Below are 24,989 nucleotides of genomic sequence, written 5' to 3'. Positions count from 1 at the left end.
GAATAACTATACATTCTGGTTTTTTAATGACAGTGCTGGGTTTACACCTGCTGTCCTAGAATAATAACAGTGGCCCTTCACTCTCAAAAGTGTCCTGCTTTGGATGATAAATTATATGTTCATCCTAATTACAGGGTCCATTAGAGAGCTATTTTGTTTTTGTTGTTTTTCTTTCTGGAATATACTTTTTTTGAACTTGAACATCCTTTTACTTGCATTTACATTGTAGCACTCCAACTATGACGACATCTAGGCAGTCCTCAATCACACTAGTAGAATATGTAGTTTACTAGGCTTTGAATACTTCAAACCTACCAATGTGTTAGGTACCTCATACATTGCAGCTGCTTAGTATAGTGGTTTAAACAGTTTTCCTAGATGACATATTTTTCAGAGTCCTAGAACTGTATATATCCCAGTTCAAGGCAAAGCGGCTACAGTTGAATCTCGGCTGGAAACTCTGCTATTCTCCAACCCAGGTAATCCTTGAGCCAACTCCATGTACCATGGAATTTACAGTTTGAAAAACACTTGTTTAGTTTTACGAATGAATGATGATATGTTTGATGAATGAATAAGTGGACGAATGGACAAATAAAGGAAATTCTTATCCACTGTACTAATACCACCATCCTTTAACTGTATGGAATGTCTTTCACCCTCTGCCTATTTGAAAACTACCTATCTCAGTTCAAATCTCATTTCTTCTGTGAATCTTTCCTGATGGCTCCAATCTCTCCTAAAGTATGACATATTATGTATTTCTTTGGTTTTTACATAATACTATATACTGGTTATTAGCCTAAAGTTTTTAATCATTGAATTTGAATAGAGGCAAAATAATATTGATAAGATATATATAAATTACAAAAAACATGAGGCAATGAAGATCTACATCTAAGAAAAGGAATATTATTATTACTTTCAAAGTCTCCTGTGTCCACTTTGATTACAACCACTCCCCTCTCAATAGTTAATTACAATCTCTAATTTTAGCTTTTTCATTCCCATGATTTTTCTTTATGATTTTATCATGTATGACAGTATCCTTTGAAGGAGTTCAGAACATGTCACCCCAAAATATGCTGCTCTTACATATTAACTATTTTGAGTTAAAGGCAGTTGAAAAACAGCAGGTGCAAGAAAATCATCCTGACCTTCATTCTGTTTCTAAAAAAGCAGATGATATTCCCAGTGAAAAATGCCATCCCTATACTAGAAGGAAAGTAACATTATCATCAAGGACAGGAAGTTGACATAGAAAATTCTGTACAGACCTGGTTAAAATACTTTCTTTTATCCTCACCAATAATTTAGTTACTTTCCCACAATTTACTAGTCTTTGTTCAATTCAGTATATAAATGTTCAACAATAACTGCATCTGTGGGTCTCCGTTTCCTTATGAAGACTCCCTTGCTACATTAAACTTGTGATAAATAAATTTGTATGCTTTTTCGCCTTTTGATCTGCCTTACGTCAATTTGATTCTCAGGCACCCCTGAAAAAACCCAAAAGGGTAGGAGTAAAGTTTTGCCTCCCTTACACCTTGAACAACCACTTTCCCTTACCTGCTCTGAACTTTATAAATACGAAATTATTCACAACATTCTGCTGTGACTTGCTTTGTTTACTCATAATTGTGTTCTTGTGATTCATCTATGTTGTTGCAGCTGCAACTCATTCTTTTCCACTATTGCATGGAGTTACCTTGTATGAGCATACCAGGTTATGTTTATTTCCTAATGTACTATGAATGTACTTATACACACTGGATTATATGGTATGTGTATCTGCAGCTTTACTAGAGAGAATTTGTTTTTCACAGTGGCTTTTACCTATTTACATTCCTACCAGTAATGTTCAAGGGTTCTGTCTGGTCCACATCTTTGCCAATAAAATGTAAGTATTCTAAATTTCTGTCATCCAGGTAGGTTTGAAAGAGTATGTCATTTTAGTTTTAATTGTATATTTCTGTTTACTAATGAGAATAATCTTTTCATCTTTACTGAATATTTGGTTTTCATTTTCTTAGAACTACCTGCTCATGTGTTTTGCAAATGTTTCCATTGGATCACCTGTTTTTTTACATTTTGATTTGTGGGGATTATTTAAATATTCTGGAAATAAATTTTTTATCAATAACAAACATATTAAAATATCTTTTCTCAGTTTGAAGCTTGTAATTTTTATCTCAGTATATTCTATGAAACAGAAGTTGTCAATATTAAAGAAGATTAATTTTTTTACGATTTGTACTTATTCTGTCATATTTAAGAAATATTTTCATTCCCCGAAAGTCATGAGTATGTATACCTATTTTCTTTTAAGAGTGTTATAAATTTCCCATTTAGGTTTTTTATCCACCTGGAACTGATTTTCATATATGCTGCGAGATAAGGGTCCAATTTTTTAAAAATTTCTTTTTAACCATATGGATAATTCATTGTCCAGCACATCTCTTTTCAATTTATTTCTATTATTGTCATAAATTTCAACTTTTCTTTTTATCTTCACAAAACAGTGTTCTTTTTATTCTTTTTATTGTTTAGTTAAATCAATCTTTATGTGGAATAATGAACATTTATCTCTTGCTTTACTAATCATTTGTTCTTATGTGTCAGATATTCTATCTGAGATCATTTTTATTCTGCCTCAGGTATGTCTTTAAGAAGTTTTGGAAAGTTCTTAGCCTTCTCTTTAAATGTTGCCTCTGCCTCACTCTTTCTTGCTTTTCCTTCTGGAACTCTGATTAGACCTTTCTCCTTCTCTCTCTCTCTCTCTCTCTCTCTCTCAAGTGTTTTGCTTCCCTTCGTCTCTTTCTGCTGCCTTAGGCTGATTTCTTCAGACCTATCTTGTATTTTAATAATTCTGTTTTCAGCTGCATCTCATCTTCTATTAAAACCATTCCATACCGAAGGTTTGAAACACGCAGTTACCTGTGCTTTACAGTCCCTTGGGAAGGCAAGCTTATTTCTTGTTCACGTTTACTCTAAGGATATAGCCCTTGGATCCCAGGTTTATTCTGGGAGATGTTCTCATATTAAACTCTCCTGTTGGTTGAATCTAGGCTTTGTCTTGTGACTCCAGTCCCTGTGAGACTGCAAAAACCAAAGCTCAGTTCATGTAGCTCATCAAGGTAAAAAGTATACTTAGTGTTCAGCTTACTTCTCTGGGCTCCAAACCCACTTACTTTTAGACTACTGAGTATTTTTTTTTCTTTCTGCCAGTTTACTGATGTATTTTTAAATGGTGCTTTTTAATTAAAAAATATGTTATTAGGAATTATTAAGGTATTCAACGAGAGGGTAAATCAGGATTCCTAGTACAGCCAGAAACTGAACGTGGGAATTGAACTTTTCATGAAACAATCATCTCAGGATATCCTATAATACTTATCTAAAAGCTCTTTATGTAATCAGTACTTTATAAGTATTTGCTGATTTTAATAATAGAAACAATATACACGGAAACATATGCTTTTAAATCAACAGACCTTATATGAGGTTTTGGATTCCCTTTAACTTCACAATTGAGCTTCACTTTTTTCTCCTCAGAATCCAGAGGAAACATGACATCACTTGGTTCTTGAATAAAAATTGGGCCATGCAGTGTGTAGTCATCTGAAATGAAAAGAGAAAATGTCCAAGATGAATAACATCTTCCAAGTAGGAACAACAACTGGAAACAACACAATGAAAATAAAAGAAAGAAACTAACAAAAAATAATAATACACAGCAGATTCAGTTTCAATTTCTGGATGAAATTTCCTATTAAAGATTAATCTTCTGTGGATTAGTGAAGATATGGGCTCTACTATTTCATACTGATCACATGTTTTACTAACAACTTCTAGACACAGACTGCTTGACATCTTCCTTTCTCTAAATTTCTTACTGTTCCATCTGTATTTAGTCTCCCTCTTTTACTCTGTTCATATTTTGTGCCTCCTACATCACTTTCATGCTGCTGTCATTTTGGAAGCCTGTCTAATGTCACAAAGTTAACATTTTTCTGCTTTGTAATGGGATAATTGGAAACAAACAATGATGATTCTGTAAATACATTAATAACGAGAAATAGCTCTATATGACTAATATATATAAAACTTTCTTAAAATGGCTATGTAGGCAAATAAAAAACAACCTACCTCCCTGATTCTCAAATTATTTGTTTCTTTGTTTTCCCAACCCACTACGGACCCATACATGGTCTACCTTGCATAAGCATCACATAGCTGGTACTGGAAACCTGCAACATCCAAACTGGTATGAAACAGTTCAGGGATTTAAGTCTATTGGCTATGTGCTTAGATGGTGCAGCGATGTCAAAAAGACATTTCTAAATGCTTTCTCTCAATGAAAGAAACTAGATGCATGAAACATTTTGTCACGGAACAGTAACAAAGTTCAAAGACTAGAATAATCTACAAATCATACTTTCAGTAGCAGTGTAGAGTACATAGGCTTCTATAGTATACACATAATAAATATTATTCAAAATGCATCTCACCACCTATGCTCATGAAAATGATTTTCATTCTTCAAAATCAAGTTCAAATTCTTTTTTTTTCTAGAAGGCTTTTCTAGACCTTACCTTCTTTCTTTAACCATATAACGTTTAAATTATATATTCCCATGAACACTTATCTTTTTCTATCAAGTGCATTTGTATCTTTCTTTTTCCTTCTTTGGATTGTAAACTCCTTGAGAGCATGACTGTATCTTACCTGTTTTTGTATCTGCTGAAGTACCAAGTGCAGCAGTGTATATATAGTATAGCAATACGTACACAGAAGGTAATCGGTAAAGATGGGTTCTATTTGAAAGTATTTTTTTCACTTTTTAATGTATTCAATTAGCACACTAAGGCATTGCCTGATGAATTTTGAGATAAAAGCACTAGTGGCTATGATGTAAAATGATATTGACTATCACTGTCCATTTCCCATTAGACATGATTATTTTGAAGGGCGTGAATTGCAACTGTTATCCTAGAAAACCTTCCTGTTGATAGGTGATAGGATAAGACTGAATTCATTCAGGTGACTCAAGACTGAGGAAAACCAATAAAGTTGGTTTGGTGATCTAGGTGGAGCCTGATGTTAAAATTAAAAAACAGAGAGATGAATCTCTAAGAAAAGGTTTTATTTATGGCAATCTGGGGCATCCACACAGACCAGGATGGTCTATGGTATGTCTGAAGAACAAAGAAAAGGTTGAAAGTTTTATTAGAAAGAGAAGTGCTATGTATTGTTTTGAAAGAAAGCTCATTGGCACTAGTGAAGTTTTTGGGGACTGGCAGGCTTTGGTGAGTGACAGCAGTATATACTATTGGTCTAAGAGTCATGGCAGGCCATTTCAGCAGCTATTAGGTAAAAACTAATCAGGGTTACAGCAGGTTGTTTTAACAGCTGGGTTTGTAGAAAATTTTTCTTGGAGCAGGTGCTGTGTGCCCCAAGTGCTTTTTCCTCCTGGCCCCTCAGATCCAATTTTAGTTTGGGTATGACCAGAATGACCTAATTTGTATAGCCAATTTTCATACTGGTAATTTCTTTTAAGGCTTTTAACACAGACTTAAAAAAACCAACCAACCAACCAACCAACCAACCAACCAACCAACCAACCAACCAACCAACCAAAAACCCTTTCATGTTAACTTTAGGATAGAAGAAAAATTAAAGAGATAAGATGACCAAACAGAATTCTATTTTATTACAGAGGAGTGGGAACAGCCCATGACCTTGTTGTGAAAACAAGCAAAATGAAGACTTAGACCATGAATTGAGATTCAATGCCTTAGGTCAACTACTAACTACAGGACCTCTGGAAAATCACCTAGTCTCTCTATGCTTCATTTTTTTCATCTGTGTAAATTAATGATTTGGACTATGCCAGTGATTCTACACCTGTTAAAAATTGGAAAGTAGCCATGAATAGTCTCCCATAAACACACATGTACATGCACATGAAATCTACATTCAAACATGTCACTAATTATATCACTACCACCATCATTTCTCTTTACTGCATGTATAAAATCCCACATCAGTGAGACTTAAAGAAAATAGGATTTATCAACGAATACAGAATAAAAGTACAAAAGGTACAAAAGCATATGCTTTTTTTTTTTTTAATACTCATGGTTCGAAAGCCAGATATTTCAAAATCCAGATGTTTACATTTTAGATTTTCAACAATTACATAGATATTTTCAAAACAAATTTAGATACTGGTCAAGGGTTAGCTTATTTCAACTGTGAAGAATTAAGTGAATTTTTGGCATATCTAGTTAAATGAAAGTTGTTATCCATCAAGGTAACTAACATAGCAGCAAGTTTGGTGAATTTTCTCTAAGACAGAAATATTTCCATTGTTGTCCTAAATATCAAAATTATGTGTGTATATATAATATCAATCATCTCAATTCATTGGTGTTCCCTGATTTGAATTTCATACAGAAATATATAGTCTATTACTAGTAATTCCAGATAAGAATAAAACATAATAATGATTACTCAGGATGCAGCTGAAAGGCTGTGGATTAACATCTGTACTATTTCTCAATGTAGCCATGCCATATTTAAATAACAAAAAGGATACTTTTTCTGTATATTTTGTAACAAGAATTGATAATAATGATGCTTTGCATTTGCTATAAATAACACACTCTATCTAAAGTTTTTATTTTCTCTTGGTTAACCAAGCTCACTGCTTGGAAATTAACATTAGCATAAAGGGAACGGAATTTCAGTTCTCATCTAAGGAAATCCAAAGCCTTTTATGCATGAGCTATTTGGTTCCACAAAGATAGAGAAAGAGATTTAGAAAGTTTAGCTATCCAGGTGTAGAAAATAGATATCCTAGCTTTTGAAATTTTAGACCAGGGTTACCAATATTTTTGAGAAAAAAAAGAGTTGCTTTATTTCACCGAAACCTTGTGGTGCCTTGATGAGACAAAGATTCTTGAAAGAGGTGTTCTTAGATGAAACACGGAAGGAGGCATTGCTATATTTGTACTATCTCTGTGTAGTAGCCACAAAGTGACTTTCAAGTATCTGGAAGGTGCACACAAAAAACCTGTGCATTTGCCATTTTCAAAGACTAGAAGATAAAGTTCATCCTTCTCTTTATCATGGTTGGTCTATGTAACCAGAAGGGTGGCTATGATTTTAGCCTAAAAAGGTAAAGGAGAATCTCAACAAATGACAAAAGACAAGGATTTAATAATCCAATATGTCTCAAAGTTAGACTGTAGGTCACCTGCATTGTAATCATGTCATGCTTGTTTTATTAAACCCCAGTCCAGACTGACTGCACCAGAAATTATGGGGTCCATGAATCTGCCTTTTAACAGAGCTGTCTGGGTAGTTCTTTTGCACACTGAAGTTTGAGAACTACTAACACAGACCCTTCTGTGCCTAGCTCTCCATTTCCTAAGAAAAGAACATCAACCAACACAGACTTTAGACCCACTCCTAGACATTTTTTTGTTGAGCTAACCAACAATTCTTTGCTTGATAACATTTAGAGAAGTAATTTTAACACATGCTTGGACTATTAGATGAGAGGGAAGCATCCAGGAACAGAAAACTATGAAACTGACTCACATGAAGAAAAGGGATGGCTCTGACAAGGTCTGGGACTCTACGAGGGTACTTCAAAAACTTTATGGAATTAAAAGATAATACAAATTTTTCCCTGAACTTTTTGAAGACCCCTAATAGTTGTATAAATTAATCCTTTCTTAGAACGCTCATAGTTGAACTCCAGGACTAACTGTGAGACACGCCCCCACACGGGGACGGGGCTGCACCAAATGATAAAGAACAGGCATCTTCAGGGAGACACCAACAGTCCATTGACCTGTAGTTATGACTTTTCCTCACTTGATACACACACATTCCTGCTGTAACCACTACCATGTATTTATAAGTAATGAATCTCTTGTTATTTGAGTGACAGGATGCTGGGTTTGAGTATTTTACTTTCAGGTTTTTAAAAGTGTGAGAAGTCACCCCCATGCCTCACCTGCCTTGAAGAAGTTAGAGGAAATGGGCTCACACTGTTACTAGAGATCTCTCGGAGGAGGGGGAGGCAATGATTTTCCAGTCTTCTGAGAATTCCTAAAAGTCATGGCGAAGAGGAAGAACAAGGGAGCTTGGGGGATTTAGCGCAGATGCCGATACTGGTACATCATGATTTCCTGAGTTCTTTCTTCCTTGGCAACTACCTACCAATCCATTACTGGGCTTACTTTTACCACCCTACTGGTGTTCTCTAAAGTCCCATACCACAGAAATTCTCCTGGACTAGCTTCTGAGTAAACCATCTCTTTGTAAAGATAAGGGAGAAGAACCTTCCTTTCATGCTTCAGCAAAGAGTGGGAAACCTCTGGGTTTTCAAAAAAAAAGTAGAGATTTCATGACCAGAAACTTACTTAGGTTAAAGGTTAGGCTTCCATTACATGGACACTAACCCTTCTCGCCTTTTGTTCATCAAATATTGAAAATTATTGGAAAACACTGCCCTCGGCCAGTGATTTTCACATTCCTTTTTCCATTTGATCCTTTTCTTTTTAAAATCTATTTTATGAGGGGGAGATAAAATCAATATGTTTTTCAGACAACTTCTTGATGCACCAACACTGAAGTGTTGCAGAAATAAAATGTAGTTGTCAGGGATAATCTAAAACTTTTGGATTGCTGAGAAAGATGCATAGAATTGCAGAATTTTAGTTTAGAAGACATTGCTTAATCCTAAAAATTTTTTCCCAGGTCACAGACTAAAAATGTACTTTCTCTGTAATTGAAACAAAAATTATTTTTACCTAATAATAAGATAAGCTTCTAAGGAAAACAATAATAAAGCACATTTCCACAGCAAGGTGTCACCTGTTTTATTTGCACTTTGGGGACAACAGTAATCTATATTTTTTTCTTTGAATTAATTTGGCCCATTTTTGCATGTCCTCAAACTTCCCTCCCAGGCAAGTGGGATGCTACTCAGTTAGGCTGCCAGAAGCCATTGGTGGAATGGATGAGGGGGCCTGAGGTTTTCTGGGGCTTAGCACAGAAAAATAAGCTGAATCTTAGGTGATGGTTAACTCCAGGAAGCAAGGCACACACGTATCAAGTCCACAGGAACAAGTGTAGAGCAAAATCTGAATTCCAAGTGAAAAGGTCAGCAAAAGATAACATGCTAAAGCAGCAAGCTAGAAGGTAGGCAAAGCTGGGGAAAATCCATTGGTCCTGAAAGTAGTTCTTTTTAATGGGGCATCTGTGAACAATCCTAAAAGGTAGCTGAGATGGGGAGAAGGCACCAAAGGGGCTGAAACAAATCAGGCAGTAGGTCCGAACTCAGGATAAACATTTGGTAGAAAGCACCTTAGTAAAAATAAGTCAAGCTACGCCTAAAATAATTATTTCTTAAAATAATAGTGGTTGGAAAACTTCCATCATAAATGTCACCTTAGCTTGAGGTGCTTATTAAAAGGCAGATTCTTGAGTTTCTTCCAGACCTACTGGATTTTTATTATCAAGATTCAGGAAACAGCATTTTTGCAAGCACCTCTGTTGATTTTTATGCATTCTAAAGTTTGAAAGCCAGTACTTTAAATTATGAATTGAGCACAGGCAACTTTCAGCCCTAAACCAGTTAAGGATCCCAATAAAGAAAAACCACCTTGCAGAGTTTTGTTCTATGTGCTAGAACCCTCTGCAGCTACCCCAGGAGATGAAGGCTACATTTCACTAGCATGACCCCTAGGACAACATACTTCTCTTCTGGAAATGTTTCTTTCTGTTACAAACTCAGTGACTCACTGTTGGGAAAATGGAACAATTTGGTCAGGCTCCCCTCGCCTCGGAGCCGGTTTAGGGTGGTTCGGAAAACATTGAGTGGGTGGAGTAAGTGCCCTACAAGGTGGTGTCACTTTGGCTGGTTTTTACTGCCTTAGGCGCCTGCTCTGCGCAGCCATTTTTTTCCAGACCTGCAGCTTCCAAGGACAGTGTGGCCGGTTTCCTAGCTCATAGACCTGCGTGAAGGGGTCTGGTGACCCAGCCTGGAATGTGAAGGGTTTGTGAACCAGTCTGTGAATGGGCTTGACGGGTCTGGAAACTCCAGACCCAGCCCTAGCTCAACCATCAGCCCAGTTGGTGTAGGATTACCAGCAGGTAAAAGAGCTGGACAACTAGTGTGTTCGCCTAGCTTTACAACTGGCGTCACGAACATGATTAAGAGCTAGACAATTGGCACTGTGAGGATTCCAGACAGTAGCCTTGCAGTAGCACTTGTCGTAGCCAGACATTCACCTCTACTAGGGAAGGGCAGAAATGCAATTCTATGATTTCATCTTAGAAAAGCAAAAATCTCAGATTCAATTTTACTTGTAATTGTCGTGGCGTTCCCAGGTGTTATACCTGAGGGCTGTTTAGGCCCTTGATCCTAATGGCAAATATAAAGTGCTGCAGTAACAGTCGAGAATCTAGGACTGTGATATATAGTCAATCTTCCTACAACATCAAATAGGCTGTTTGATTAAACACCTGGTCTGGGGAAAAAACACTTAAATGACAACAATCTCAATTGGGGAAGTACACTCTAGGACACCTAATGGGGACACAAGGGCTTGAATATAAGCTTAGAATACCAGCCAGGGAAGATTGCATGGGTTTAGATGTGAGTTATATCTGGGTCACACCTGAAGGGTAGGTAGGTAGATTTTTGTATTATGTATGCATAGAAGCATCCCAGTGCAAACAAGTGTGGCTTTGCCATGTTGTTTCTTTTACCGTATTTCCTGTAGAGCCCTTGACAAATCAAGTTAGTAAATGCTCCTGTCTGCATAATCAGCATGAACATGTTGCCTTACCAGATTGCAGAGCAAAGCCACCAGAGACAAGAAAGTTCTGCTAAGCTGGTTTGCTGGGTGTCCTCCCAGAATCCTCCTCATATTTCACTTTCTCCCTCTCACCACACACATCAAGGGGGAATCCCAATGCAAAAAACCACTACTCATTCTGCCACCAGAATGTCCCAAGCAGTGTAAGCACATGGCCCACTGTGTCCTGCTGGCTGTGAGCCTTCTCCTCCAGCCTTCTTATTGATCACAGAAATTCATTTTGACTAAAAAATTATAAGGCCAGCAGCATCTCTGTGGATTTAAATTACTCACAAAATATATGGACAACAACCTAAGGAAATCCAGAAACAAATACTGTAACAGTGATTTTCCCAAGTGTGAGAGTACCTTTAAAATCAAATCACTGAATGTAGAAACAGTGACTGGACAGCTGTCACACAATCATTACAAACGCAATTTAGTGTTGTTAGTATTTATAAAGTTAATATCAAGGGATATTCAGGGCCTCACACAAATGCCAATGTGTACAGCCAGCCAACACACAGCATTTTTGTGGAATATGTATTCTATTTGGTAGTTCAGTTGAATAGAGCAGAGGCAAACAAATAGTAGAGGAGACAGACACGGCTGCTTCAAAGATAAAACGTTTCTTTCATTTGTCCTTGCTTCCACCTTCCTTCTTTTAACCCCCTCAAATGAACATTTTAAGCAGCAAGAAAGAGAAGTCTCCCGACAGCTGGCGTATGTTTGAAGGCACAAAGTGAAAGAAAATCCAAATGAGAAGTGAATACTTCTCATACTATTTCTTTGTCCTCTGGTTAAAAAATAATGCTGCTGCCATCATACATTGTGTCACGCATAATGAGGCCCTAGTCATACCTAATGCCAGATCTCAGAAATGGTGGTAGCGGTGGGGAAAGTATTAAGAGATAAGTGGTCTCTCCTTATAGAAAAATTCTGCACTGCTGAAGGATTTGTAGAGTGGAAAAGAACAGTGGTGGGACTAGATCAACACATCCTCCTCTGACCCTGACCTCATACCCTTGACACATTCCAGGAACAATGGATTAATCGCTCTTTTAAAAATAAGTAATTGGGTGATTTTGACGTCAAGACCCGGTTATGACAAGAAAGATGCGTTTTCAACGTATGCAAATCCTTTGTAACTCATTTGGAGGCAAAAACTGACCTGAACTGATGTGAGGCTATTTATAGTCTTTGTGTGAATATGCATAGGCTTTGCTGCAGAATTAGAAATGTGTTTGATTATGGAGTGCTGACCGAGACTCAGCTGGAGATGTTATGTAACACTAGACATGTTTTATGAGCCATATTTCTTCTCTAAAATAGAAAATTTCTTAATTCTCAAGAATTTCTGACTCAAATGGCCTCTGATCAGAGTTTTCGGGCCTGTACTGTATGCCAATTCCAGTATTACATGGAGGGGACATAGTGTGCAAAGCAAATACCTCCTGCCCTCATGGAATGTTTATTTTAGAGAAACAGACAGTAATCAGTTAAGTATAACCAACTTTATCTTTTTAACTAATAGACTATTTTTTACAGCAGTTTTAGGTTTACAGAAAAACTGAGCAGAGTTCAGAGAGTTCCCATATACACCTTTCTCCCCTGTACAGTTTCCTCTATTATTAACATCTTGCATTAGTGTGGTATATTTGTTAAAATGGATGAGCCAGTAGTAATGCATTATTATTAACTAAAGCCCACCATTTACACATGGGTTCACTCTGTGTTGTACATTCTATGGTTTTGGCAAATGTACTATGACATGAAACCAACATCACAGTAACACACAGACTAGTTTACTGCCCTAAAAATCCTCTGTGCTCCACTGTAGCTAACTTTCTGATTTATATTCAGATACATTACTATTTACTCATGAGAACAAATAAGAGAATAGAAACACATAATTGATTGGTTGCGGCTAAAGAAGTCTGAAGGACTTACTGGCTCACTAATTCACCCCATTTTGCTTCCCTAGTGACATTACTGTGTGGCGCACATCTATGATTTTGCCTCCGTATCCAGTGCTCCTCTTTAAGTTAAGAGCATTCCACCCGTTAACTAGTGAACCAACTCTTCCATTCTCTCAATTTAAGTGGTTTGGATAGACCAAAATCCTCTGCTGAGGCCAGAAGTAGCAGGTAACTCTGGCCTGGTCAATTAATATTCCATTTCCTTGGCTAAATTGGTTCCCAAGCATCTGACCCAAGCCTGGCTAATGAGACTCCATCGCAGGGCTTTTCATGAAACTACTGAGAAAAAAAAACCCTTTCTTAGTCTAGGATTGCTTGGTAGAAGGAAACCTGGAGCTTATGCAGGCCTCCAGATAGAGCCTAAGAAAAGAATGAAGCCAAAAGATAAGAAAGCAAAACCAAAGGATAAGGGCATACTAAGTTCTAATGACATCGTTTGAGTTCTGGAACAAGTTCTGTCCCAAGCAAACTTTATCCCTTAGATTCTCAGGTATGTGAGCTGATGACTGCCTTTTTAAAAGCAAGTTTGAGTTGTAATTATCAGCTGCAGCTAAGTGACTCCTAACTGATACTATATTCATAGAAAGGTACACATCAATTTATTCAGTGATAAATATATTCAATTAATTCATCAATTTATTCAATTCTTCATGTCATTGGTCTTCCTTCTATTCTTCCTATTTCCTTTTAACAGTTCTCCAAAAGCACTTGTGTGTGTAAATGCACACAAACAGGACTGGCCCTTAGCAATATGGCAGTGAAGATCTCTCTGTGGGCCTATTGTTCATTTTTGTGCTTGCACCTCAACCTGGACACTCCTGTGATCAACTGCTCCGTACAAGTCTGATCCCTTGAACTGTGCCTCTTCTGATATTTCTGAATACATAAGGCAAACCCTATTAAAACGTGTCTCTCCTATGCCCTTCCCCACTGCAGGACACTGTTTCCTGATGGAAAATATATATATGTGTGTATATTTTATCTATCTATCTATCTATCTATCTATCTATCTATCTATCTATCTACCTACCTACTATCTATCTATCTATCTATCTATCTATCTATCTATCTATCTATCTATCTATCTATCTATCTATCTATCTATCTATCTATCTATCTATCTATCTATCTATCTATCTACCTACCTACCTACCTACCTATCTACCTACCTACCTACCTACCTGTGTGTATATTTTATCTACCTCCCTCCCCCCTCCCTCCCTCCCTCCCTCCTTCCCTCCCTATCTATCTATCTATCTATCTATCTATCTATCTATCTATCTATCTATCTATCTATCTATCTATCTATCAACTGTATGCTAATCCATTCTGGATACAGCTTAAAGCTGGAATTCATACACTTCAATGGTGGCCTTTTGAAAAAATTATTAACTTAAAGCAGCAGTGACGCTTTTAATGTGTTTTTGTGTATTCTTTGTATGCAAAAAGAATCTCTGAAAAAGCCAGTTAAAAACAAAGAATATAGAACACCATCTCCTTCCCCGAAAATTCTGATAGATTTGGGGGAGAGGTGCAAGCATATGATTAGAATCATGCACCCCAGGTTACTCAGATGCAGGTGATCCACAATCAAGGGACACAATTTAAGGAGGATGGAGTAGGGTAATTTCAGCAACTGCATTAGGCTGTTATAAGCGTGAGGTGGCTGCCAGAACTGATAACTGAGGGAAAAGAGCACTTGTGTGGCTCTCAAATCAAATGCTGGAAATGCCTCTCTTTTCTGCCCTGAATGAGCAGAATGTCTTCCATTATACATACTCATGGGGATATACTTTTCTGTTTAGTTGAAGATATACATGATTCTAAAAGACCTGCTTTGGCTTCTGATACTTTAGTTATCATTTATTAAGAATACTGTCATCCAGAGTTGTCCAGGATTTTGTGTAACTGGGAGAAACAACCAACCTTTTCCCTGGCTATATCTTCAAGACTCCTGGAGGCAAAGCATCCTTCTTCTGAGCTAAAGAAAAGTACGATCAAAGTGTTGAGGTTGCCTTTTCTATACTCAGTCATAATTTCTCACTTTCTTATAGACCATCTGTCTTAAGACCTTCTGGGGTGAACTGCTGGTGTTCTTAACTCCTCAGTGACACCCTCTGTTCCCCACTGTCTTTCCTGACATTAAATTGCCCACACACAGAACTCCTGCAGGCGGTACTTTCATGTTACATGCACCGTAGCTTCTCAACTAATATTCATGAACCTTTGCACCTGTCTCTTTGGCAGCTAAAGTACCCTGCTTCTATCTTTCCTTAAATGTTTTCAGGTTTTTAACTTGGCACATAGTGAATGTGTCAATATATATACTAGGAAGCATGAAAAAGTAATCTGGGAGCTGTTCAAGCAAAACTCTGAGAACATATTTCTAACAGGAAAGATCCACTAAATTTAAATTTAGCACACTTCTCTTTCTGGTGTGTAATTACTTTAATTATTTGGCATATTGTCTCTTAGGAGACTGGGCTGTCATAATGTCTACAGTGAAGTTGAGAGGAAGGAAGACAAAAATTGAGATAAAATTCATGGCAGGCAATGGGCTCCAGATATGGGTCTGCCTGGTAGAACATTAGTATTTTAAAATGAAAGTTGGGAAGGAAACCCAAACCAGACTTCTGTTCTACATCACTCACTGACTGAAACCAGAAAGTTCTGCTAGATAAGGATAAACACAACCTACAGTCACTCAACTTAGGCAGTGATGTGCTCAGCTTTGGAAAAGGGATGCTTACGAAACCACAAATCAACGTCAACTTTCCCTTCCTCAAAAGATAACCCCTGTGTATCCTATTTAGAGCTGTGTAGAATAATGACAATAATAACCAAGATTTGCTGAGTTCATAATAAGGCCAGGATCTCTGCTAAGAAAAAAGCTTACTAGGCCCTGTCTCACATAACCCACAGACTACAGCTATGCTCCTCGTTTGATAATAGAAAATGAGAGGCTCAAGATAGGTCACTCTTAATGAGGTTGCAGAACAGGGACTTGAACTTGATTTCTTGTAAGATTAGAGCAAAGAACTTAATGGCACTATGATATACTATGGCAATTGCTCTCTATACATCACCACCAACAAATAAATGAGATTCTGATATGTTGAGTGCTGTGGTTTGAATATTTGTGTTCCCTTCAGAATTCATGTTAAAACTTAATTCCCAATGCAATAGTATTAAGAGGTGGGGCCTTCAGGAAGCAATTAGGTTATGAGGGATCTTTCCTTAAGGATGGGATTAAGGCTTTTATAAAAGAAGCTTCACACAGCATTTGGTCCTTTTACCCTTCCAGCCCTTCCATCATGTGAGGACGCAGTGTTTGTCCAGAGGATAAACAGCAACCAGGCCCCATCTCAGAAGCACGGAGCAGCCCTTGCCACACGCACAACCTGCTGGCACCTTGATCTTGGACTTGTCAGCCTCCAGAATGGTGAGAAATAAATTTCTGTTGTTTATAAGTTATACAGCCTCAGGTATTTTGTTATAGCAGCACAAACAGATGAAGACACTGAGTAAAAAATGGAATCATCAAATATGAGGTGACTTCAGATGTTTAATCCAATACCATGTTTGACATGAAGAAACAAAGATTTACAAAGATTAAGTGGTTTCTCCAAAGTCACACAGATACTCAGTGATGGAGCTTTAACCAGAATCCTGATTTTCTGATTACAAATTTAATATTTTTCATAGAACCTTAAGTTCCCCCTAGTTTACTGTCTGGATAACAATAGAATTGGTCCTTTTTTACCTAGAAACATAGAGGGGAAGAATGATGCAGTCCTCTTTTAGAAAGGGAGATAATCTATTCTGTCAATATTTATGTCTTTAAACTGCTCAGGAGGAAATAAGTTAAAGCCTATTTCCTTTCAGTAGAGAGCAGAATGGATAAACATGATGCATCATGTGCCCCACTTGTTACTAATTCTTTTACATTACAGAGTTCTTTTTTGGAATCACCAGCATATTGATGAATAGAAGAGATATTTTATCCTAAAATATCTTCTATAGAAAACTTTATAAAAGAGGGGATTCATAACCTTTCAAAATGACAAGCATAAAATTTGCATCTAATTATTGGGCATTCTGCCTCTTCTATGTCATTTTGTCATAAGGTAAATTGGCATGCACACTGATTGGGCAAACACAAAGCAAAAACTTTCTGTGAAGGGATAAAGAGCAGCAGAAAATGCCACTGACTTGAATTCACAGGTTTATCAAATGAGGGGGGCGAAATGTTTTCTTGGCTTTTTAAAGACAAGGTAAAAAGCATGCCCATTAAGTTGTTGGGCTCTTTGAGTAACTCATCGACCTGTCCTCTTCATTTCACTATGCAATGCTGCTCAAATCTCTTCCCATAGACCTCTAATCACAGAGAGCGTCGATGACCATAACCTTCTCTACCTTTATAACAAAAGCTTCTGTTTGCTTGAGCAATGTGCCAGCTAAGTAAGAAGTAACTAACAGGGGATAATGGATTAACATTTTTCATTCATTCAACAAGTATTTACTGAGTACCACTATGCGCTAGACTATATTCAGCACTCTGAGGATAGACAGCAAAGTAAATAAACACACTGCCCTAGGAGCCCACATTCTAGGATGGAGGAGGCAGACTAAGTAATTTATATAGCATGTCGAAAGGTGATTAGTGTTGGGAAGTAAAATATATCAAGAAAGGGAATAGAGAGTCCAGGGAGAGCACTGCAGTTTTAAATAGTGTCTTAGTCTGTTCGGACTGCTACAACAAAGCACCATAAACTGGGTAACTTATAAACAACAAAAATTTATTGCTCACAGTTCTGGAGGCTGAGGTGTCCAAGATCAAGGTGTGGGATGATTTGATGTCTGGTGAGGGCCTGCTTTCTGGTTCATAAAGGGCAACTTTTTTTGCTGTCTTCACAGGGTGGAAGGGGGAAGGTAACTCTCAGGAATTTCTTTTATAAAGGCACAAATCCCACTCATGAAGGCTCCATCTTCACGACCTAATCACCTCCCAAGGGCCCCACCTCCTATTACATCACCCTGGGGGTAAGATTGCAACATATGAATTTTTGGGAGATACAACCATTCAGACTATAGCAAAAAAGGTTGACAGTGAAGTCCTTTCTGAGAAAGCAATATTTGATCAAAGACTTGAGGGAGGCTAGTGAACAAACCATGGGGGGATACCTGGGAGATAAGCACTACAGGTAAAGACAGCAGTGACTGCAAGAGCCCTGGGGCAGTGGGAGGGTGCTTAGTGTAATTACAACCGACAAATTCCTCTTTCTCTCTCACACACACAACCCATAAGCAGGGGAGCATCACAGGAGATGAAGTAGCAGTCGTGGCTGTATTATACCATGTATCAGTGATTAATATTGCTGAGTTATAGCAGAGTTCCCCAACACACACTGTACAAGCTGAAGCAGGTATTATTGTTGCATCTTAATTTTGTACACAAATTGAGGTCCCCCCAAATCCACTTGTTGCCATGGCACTACATGTCCTTTTTTTTCCTCTCTCTTAAGGGATGCAGGTGGAATTGGGAAATTAATTCTTAACCAATTTTCTTAAATAAAATATGCCAGCGTCTGCAAGCTATTTACAGTATAGGAGTTAAAAGCATAGACTCCAGACCATAGTGCCTGGTTCAAATCTCACTCCACCACTGTGCGACATTGAGCAAGTTACTTAGACTCTGTGCCTCACCTTCCTCATATGTGAAATGGAGCCTACCTTATAGGGTTGTGAGTGGTAAATGCCTTACTACAGTTAAAGTGCTTTGAATAGTACCTGGCACATAGGGAATACTACACAAAGATGAAAACATTAAATGCCTGCAAATTTTCTCTCTAATGTCTCTGATCTTGGGAGGAGGGAGATTATTGGAAATAAGGAGGAGGATGTACCCTTGTTACTTTTTAGTGTTTTTCTAGAAGACAGCAAGATACTTCTGTCCCTCAGTGGCACAGATACAATAAAAATTTTTTGAATGTAAATCACCAAGTACACAAAATTTTTGCCTCTGGAAAAGTAATAAAGTGGATCAGCACATCTTTCTGCCCTTGCCCACTCCCTGCTGAAATTGGTAGGCTGGTTAGGTCTGTAAAAACTCAGATGTAAGTTCCAGACAATCATTCTTTAATCTTCCCCCAGGTCTCTGTATGAGTGATGCCCAACATTCAGGCTCAGAATAATTTATTTTATTTTATTTTATTTTTAACTTTACTTGTACATATTTGTGGGGTACAGTGTGTTGTTTCAATACATGAATATACTGCACGGTGATTCACTTAGGGTAGAAAGTGTAATTTTGTATCTATTAGTCCAATACTTCCCCCGACCTTTCCTCCCCCATCCTGGCCTCTGGTAACCATTATTCTACTTTCTACTTCTATGAGAGCCACTATTTTTTTAGATTCCATGTATGAGTGAAATCATGCAGTACCTGTCTTCAGGCTTAGAATAATTTAGACAATCAAAGAAGGCCACCTTCAGACAAGGCTGGAAAGTATGGGTAATGTCTGCCTGCACTTAATAGGGAATAAAAAGAATGTAAATCTCTTTGATTGGGTTGTCCTTTGATATCATGGCATTTCTATATCATTGACATCAAAAAAAGCAAAGTGTGATGTGGCACAAAAACAGAAAATTTTTGACAGGCAACAAAACATCCACTCTACTGAAATGTATTTTTTTTCCGCTGCCAAAGCATCCTGCACACTATGATACTTATCTAGTCACAGTATGATAATGCTTTACTTATTTGTCTGTTGCTTTGTAAGCGCTTGGAAGATAGGAACCTGAGTTAATGTGGTCATTGTTCTCCAGTTTTTATCATTCTTTCTGTCACACTGGTGATATCTGATCCATCCTTAACGAATAAGTTAATGAATGAATGAAACAAATTGCCAATAAGTGTAAGTTGATACATAGCAGAAGTAGAGTTGAACACTAAATATCCTGATTGCTTGTCAAGTATTACTTATAATAGCACTTGGTGCTTTTGAATGATCTTTGAGAGAACTAGCTGAGGTTTATCCCACCAAGATAGTTAATTTTTGAATTTTCTGTAAAACTTAACTTTTCATTATATTTTTAAAATGGCATCTTGTCTTCATGAATCCTGTTTCTAATGTTAGGTCACTCTATAGAAGTTATTTCTCATTCATTCATTTGTTTATTCGACAGATGTTTTCTAAGCACCTACTCTGTTTCACAGGCTAAGGATACAATAGTGAGCAAAGACAGAAAAAGTCCCTCCCTTCCTTCATTGAGCATATATATTCACTGACAAGTTGATGCTTAACTGAAATTTTTTAATTGAAAAAGCCTGATCTGCAAAGGCCTAAGACATCACCTGGCCCTGTAGTTTTTAATCATTTTTTAAACCAGAGAACACATTGATAAGTAGGTGGTGAGGAGTTAGTATATACACAACATTTGACATACAATTTCAGAGGCTTAAGAGACTTCCCTGAAAATGATTCACAGATTTTGGGTAATAAGTTCCTTATCCAATCTGGCCTATTATTTAGGACATGTATGTGTTTGTGTTTATGTTTACTTTAAAAATTCAAAGTAAAATGTTTGGCTTATAAGGAGAAGCTTCACAGCAAAAGATTAACTACAGAAAAGCCTCCAGTGGTATTTCGGAGGCTTGAGAGGTTGCAAAAGTGAAAGTAAAAATTTTAAAATAAAAATGAAAGAAAATTAATTATTAGGAAAAATTTTGTTTGTTCCCTTTTAGTAGTAAAAATGATGAGAAAATATATTTCAACCAACACAATTATCTTTAATTCCTCCATACTGCCAGGAAATCAATAGAAAACTATTGGCTGTAGTATTAGAAGCTAATCTCCACAAAAAGGTTAAGTGAGATACAACCATTTTTGCCTGAGTAACAACTGCCCTCAAATGAGAAGAAACCATTCATTACCAAACTTTTGGGATCTTGACCCAAAAGGTATCCTGAAAAAGGATTTGAGCAATTGTTAACATTTTCTCAAAGAGAATTCAGGAGTTGCAGTTGACAGTTAATATGCTCCTACTGTCGGCAAAATTTCCAGTATGTAAGAGGTATTTACAATGTTTCCATGGATAATTACTGAAATGTGTGAAGCACTCTGCCAACATAGGGAATTCAGTGTGCTATCAACATAGCAAAAGTCATAAGGTCAGAAAAAAATAACAAAGAAAGTATATGCATATAAGCATAATTTACGTGAGGCTATTTTGGTAAACTTAGAGAAGGCTAGTGGCGATTTGCAGATATACTGATAAAACATATAATTGCAGCCAAATTTTGTAAAGCACTTAAAATGTTATGAGCCACAGAATGGGAGAATGTATTTGCAAATCATATATCTAATAAGGGTCTAGTATCCAGCATATGTAAAGAACACACACACACAACTATGCCCAGCAGACAGAAAAAAGAACTTCTTTTCAGTTGCCTATGTAACAGTCAGAACAGTTGACCATGTTAATCACACACACTCAATACATTTCCAAATAACAGAGTAGACTAATTATAAACCAGGAAAAAAAAACCCACCTGGAAATTAAAAACAATCAAAGGTCAAAGAGAAAATTAAAATGAAAACTGCAGAATATTTTCAGAATGACAATGAAAACATCACATAAAATGATCCAGCAAAAGCACTGTTTAGAGGAACATGCATGACCTTTAACATAATAAAATAAATACATTACAAAGTAATAGAATAACAACAACCAAAACTAAATGAAAGGAAATAAAGAAAAAAGAAAATAAATCATTAGAAAACAGAATAATGGCTTAACTAATGCATCTAATTTAAAGAAAGCCATAAAAGAGTTAAATAATTAAATGATATTATATAAAAAGGAATAAAACCCAAATACACAAAACAAGAAATGAATAGCCACAGACACAGAGGAAATTAAAAAAATCTAGAGAGACTATTTGTCTCAACTCCATGTTAAATGAATGATCAGTGGAAAAATGTAAATGTCTGAAACTGACTCTAAAGGAAACAGACAATCTAATTAGGTCAGGTAGCAGAGTTGAGAGAAAATTGCCCAGGAACTGCTACCCAAAGAACCAGATCCAGCTGGATTCACAGAGTAATTCTACAAGCATTTAAGGAATCCAATGCTATTTAACAGTTTTCAAGTTAAGAAAAGCCTCCAAATGATTTTTTTCTTTTCCCACAGCTGGTTAGTAAGGGGAATCTAACCCCCTGACCCTGGTGTTACACACCACCGTGCTCTAACCAACTGAGCCAACTCCTCCTAATGATTCTTCTAAATCCTGAGAAACATGCATACCTTAATTCAACAAAAATGACTCTCTCTTTCTCTCTTTCCCCAGACCAATCTTACTTTTGACAGGCTACTAAATTCTAATAAAATAGTTTTTCAGATGAGTAAAATATTTAGTCTAGTTTCCTTAATTTCAAGGTTAACTTTGAACTAGTTTAAAAATAAATTTATAGTATATATTTCCATGGGTAAGGAAGACTGAATTGACCTTCTTCCTTTGAAATCATATTCAAAACTACCAATTTTTAAAATTATTAATATTATTTTTTTTTACATTCTATAATGTTGTTGTGGAGCAGTTGGGAGGGAGGGGGAGAGTGGAAAGGGGAAGGAAAAGGGATGGAAGAAGGAGGGAGGAGGGGTGGGATTAAAGCCTGCGGCACCCCCCTCATTTTCACACAGGAGACCAGTGGGCTTCTAGCAGTGGCTTGATCATTGCCGGGCTGGATGCAGATGTCAGGGGAGAGTGGCACAAGCCCTCACCCCCCACCGCCCCAGCTCAGGAACTGAGGGCCCTTCCTGTGGTGGTTTGGTGGTCCTTGCTGGGCCGGTTGCGCATGTCGGGGAGACGTGGCTGAGGCCCTTGGCCCCCACTGCTCTGGCTTGAGAGAGCCTGGGGCGCTTCCTGCAGTAGCTCAGTGGTCATTGCTGGGCTGGTTGCAGGTGTTGGAGGGGTGGCTGAGGCCCAAGGCCCCCACCACCCCAGTTTGGGAGAGCCCAGGGGGCTTCCTGTGGTGACTTAGTGGTGTCCCTGCAGTGGTTGCACGTGTCTGGGGGGTGTGGCCAGAGCCATTGGCCCCCACTCTTGGGACTGGTTGTGTGTGTTGGGAGGCATGGCTGAGATCCCAGCCTTCTGCCCTTTCTGGCTTCGTGGTCCAGGGGACTTTCAGTCCTTCTAGTTGTTATAGGTGTTCTTTGGTGAAATGAGACCTTTACCAGTTAATATCAAACTTTGTCTCTGGTTGTGGGTACTTTGTTTTTTCTTCCAATTCTGTGTTGGATTATTTGCTGTTCCTACCACTCAAACTCTTCACTGGAACTAATTTGTTTTCCTTTGCTTGCTACTAAAATGGGGCAACTTCCTGTGGGGACTGGTACTTGAGCTCTGTGGTTGAGCTAAATTGCTCCTTTGCTGCTGATTCCCTAGGGAAGGCTTTTTGTGCAGCTCAGGTTTTAATGGTTGACTTTATAGGAACTTCTGGGTCTAGTGAAATCCAGTGCACCTAGGTTGTGTAGAAACTCTGGTCTGGGCCTGAATCTTTTCATCAATCTGCACCCCATGCAATTCTATATTCCTGACCTGTCTCCTCTGAGTGTTCCTACGCTGATTGGGGGGCAGATCAGCTGTTCTAGCTGTGCCCCAGTTTTCACCCGGCCACCGCCCATGCTCCATACACTTCCCATGGGATGGGCTGTGCTCAGGGGTTCCTAGTGATGACTCACTGGCCTCTGAGTGGCTCCTTTTTTTCAGTTGTCGTGGCTCCTCACTCCTATGTGGGTACTCCGGAACTCTATTAGTGGTCTTGCTGTCCTGAGGGCCACCAAGGCCCTCTTCTCCTCTGCTGCCTCCAAGCAACTTCATCCGAAGGGCAGAGCTGCAGCTTTTGCCAGCTCCTGCTCTATGCGCTCAGCAGCTCTGGCCTGGAAGCAGTCAGCACTCAAAAAGGTAGGAGGAGTTTTTTCTTTCTCTCATTGTGGCTTCTCCTGACTTCATGAACTCTGTAGGTTGCTCCTCTTCTTCCACTGAGCTCTAGCAGCCCCACCTTGGCTGTCGTTTTTTTATGGTTGTAAATTGGTTGATTTGCAGGAGAGAGTGATGCTGGGGACCATCTATTCTGCCATCTTGACCGGAAGCCCAGAACTATCAAATTTTACAAATGAAATGTAAAAAGTACCCCCATAAAATCAAAATATAAAGGTAGACTAATGTTAACATTTAAGAACAAACCGAAATCTAAAACAGATTATCTTAAATTGAGTTTTGTGTAAGAAAACCCCCATGAAATCTGATGCTTGGGAGAGGCCCAAGAAATGTTTAGCTAAATTTGATTCTTATCATAACCATTTGTTTTATTCTGAGGTCACAATTTAAGAGCCACATTTCTTTATAAGGACCTTATAATTGTTTTATTTATGTTGCCTTATTCTGTAGCACTAATTTTGCTTAATTGATTAGTTAAAAATTGAACAGGTCAAAATTGTTCAGAACTATAGCAGTTTTCTTCACAACTAAACAATTTACTATTGTCAAAGAACAGAAAATTAATGGGTAGATTCACAGTGTTATTTCTGCAATTAGATCTCTGCTTTCTTCTACACACAAACAAAAAAACTAATTCAGTTTACTGGAAGGTGGGTGCAAGGAAGTAGTACCATTCTGGGAAGGAATAAATGATATAACACATATGTATTGCATGATGAAGTTAAGAGGAATACTGTGATCTGGGCTTATTTCCTAATGATAATTTTGTTGATTCCAATATATGTCTTTCTCTTCATGTCCCAGAAGCTTTTATGAAAACTATGAAGATTTCTCCGTAAGGTTTATGGGCACTTCTAATTACAACACAATCTTGGTGTTGCAGGATGAACATTTGAGATTTTACTTTATGTAGGTGATCCCAAAGTTCCACTTCACGCCCTGTGATTTTGCTGAAGTACCATTTTAAACTGTAACCCATGAGAGTCTGAAGTAAAGATGTCAGCAAGTAGACCCAACAGCCACTCAGCATTGTCTGGTGGCTTTTCTAGTACTCATTCCTCACCATATGCTGAACAAGTATGGTGTTGAGAGTAAAATTCCTTTGCGGGGGGAAAAAAAAAAAAG

General features: G+C 37.8%; 1 protein-coding gene across 1 annotated transcript in view; it reads right to left on the bottom strand.

Annotated features, from left to right (window-relative positions):
- Nucleotides 1-24,989, bottom strand: part of LOC134390134 (contactin-4) — a 353,707-nt gene that overhangs the window by 298,233 nt on the left and 30,485 nt on the right. Inside the window, exon 2 of the mRNA XM_063113414.1 lies at nt 3,495-3,621. Within this exon, the coding sequence (XP_062969484.1) occupies nt 3,495-3,621 (127 nt within the window). The remainder of the gene's footprint in view (nt 1-3,494; nt 3,622-24,989) is intronic.

Source organism: Cynocephalus volans, chromosome 11 (genome assembly GCF_027409185.1).
Source record: "Cynocephalus volans isolate mCynVol1 chromosome 11, mCynVol1.pri, whole genome shotgun sequence".
Taxonomy (NCBI): domain Eukaryota; kingdom Metazoa; phylum Chordata; class Mammalia; order Dermoptera; family Cynocephalidae; genus Cynocephalus; species Cynocephalus volans.
The sequence above is the reverse complement of the archived record's forward strand: the minus strand, read 5'-3'. Positions and strand labels throughout refer to the sequence as shown.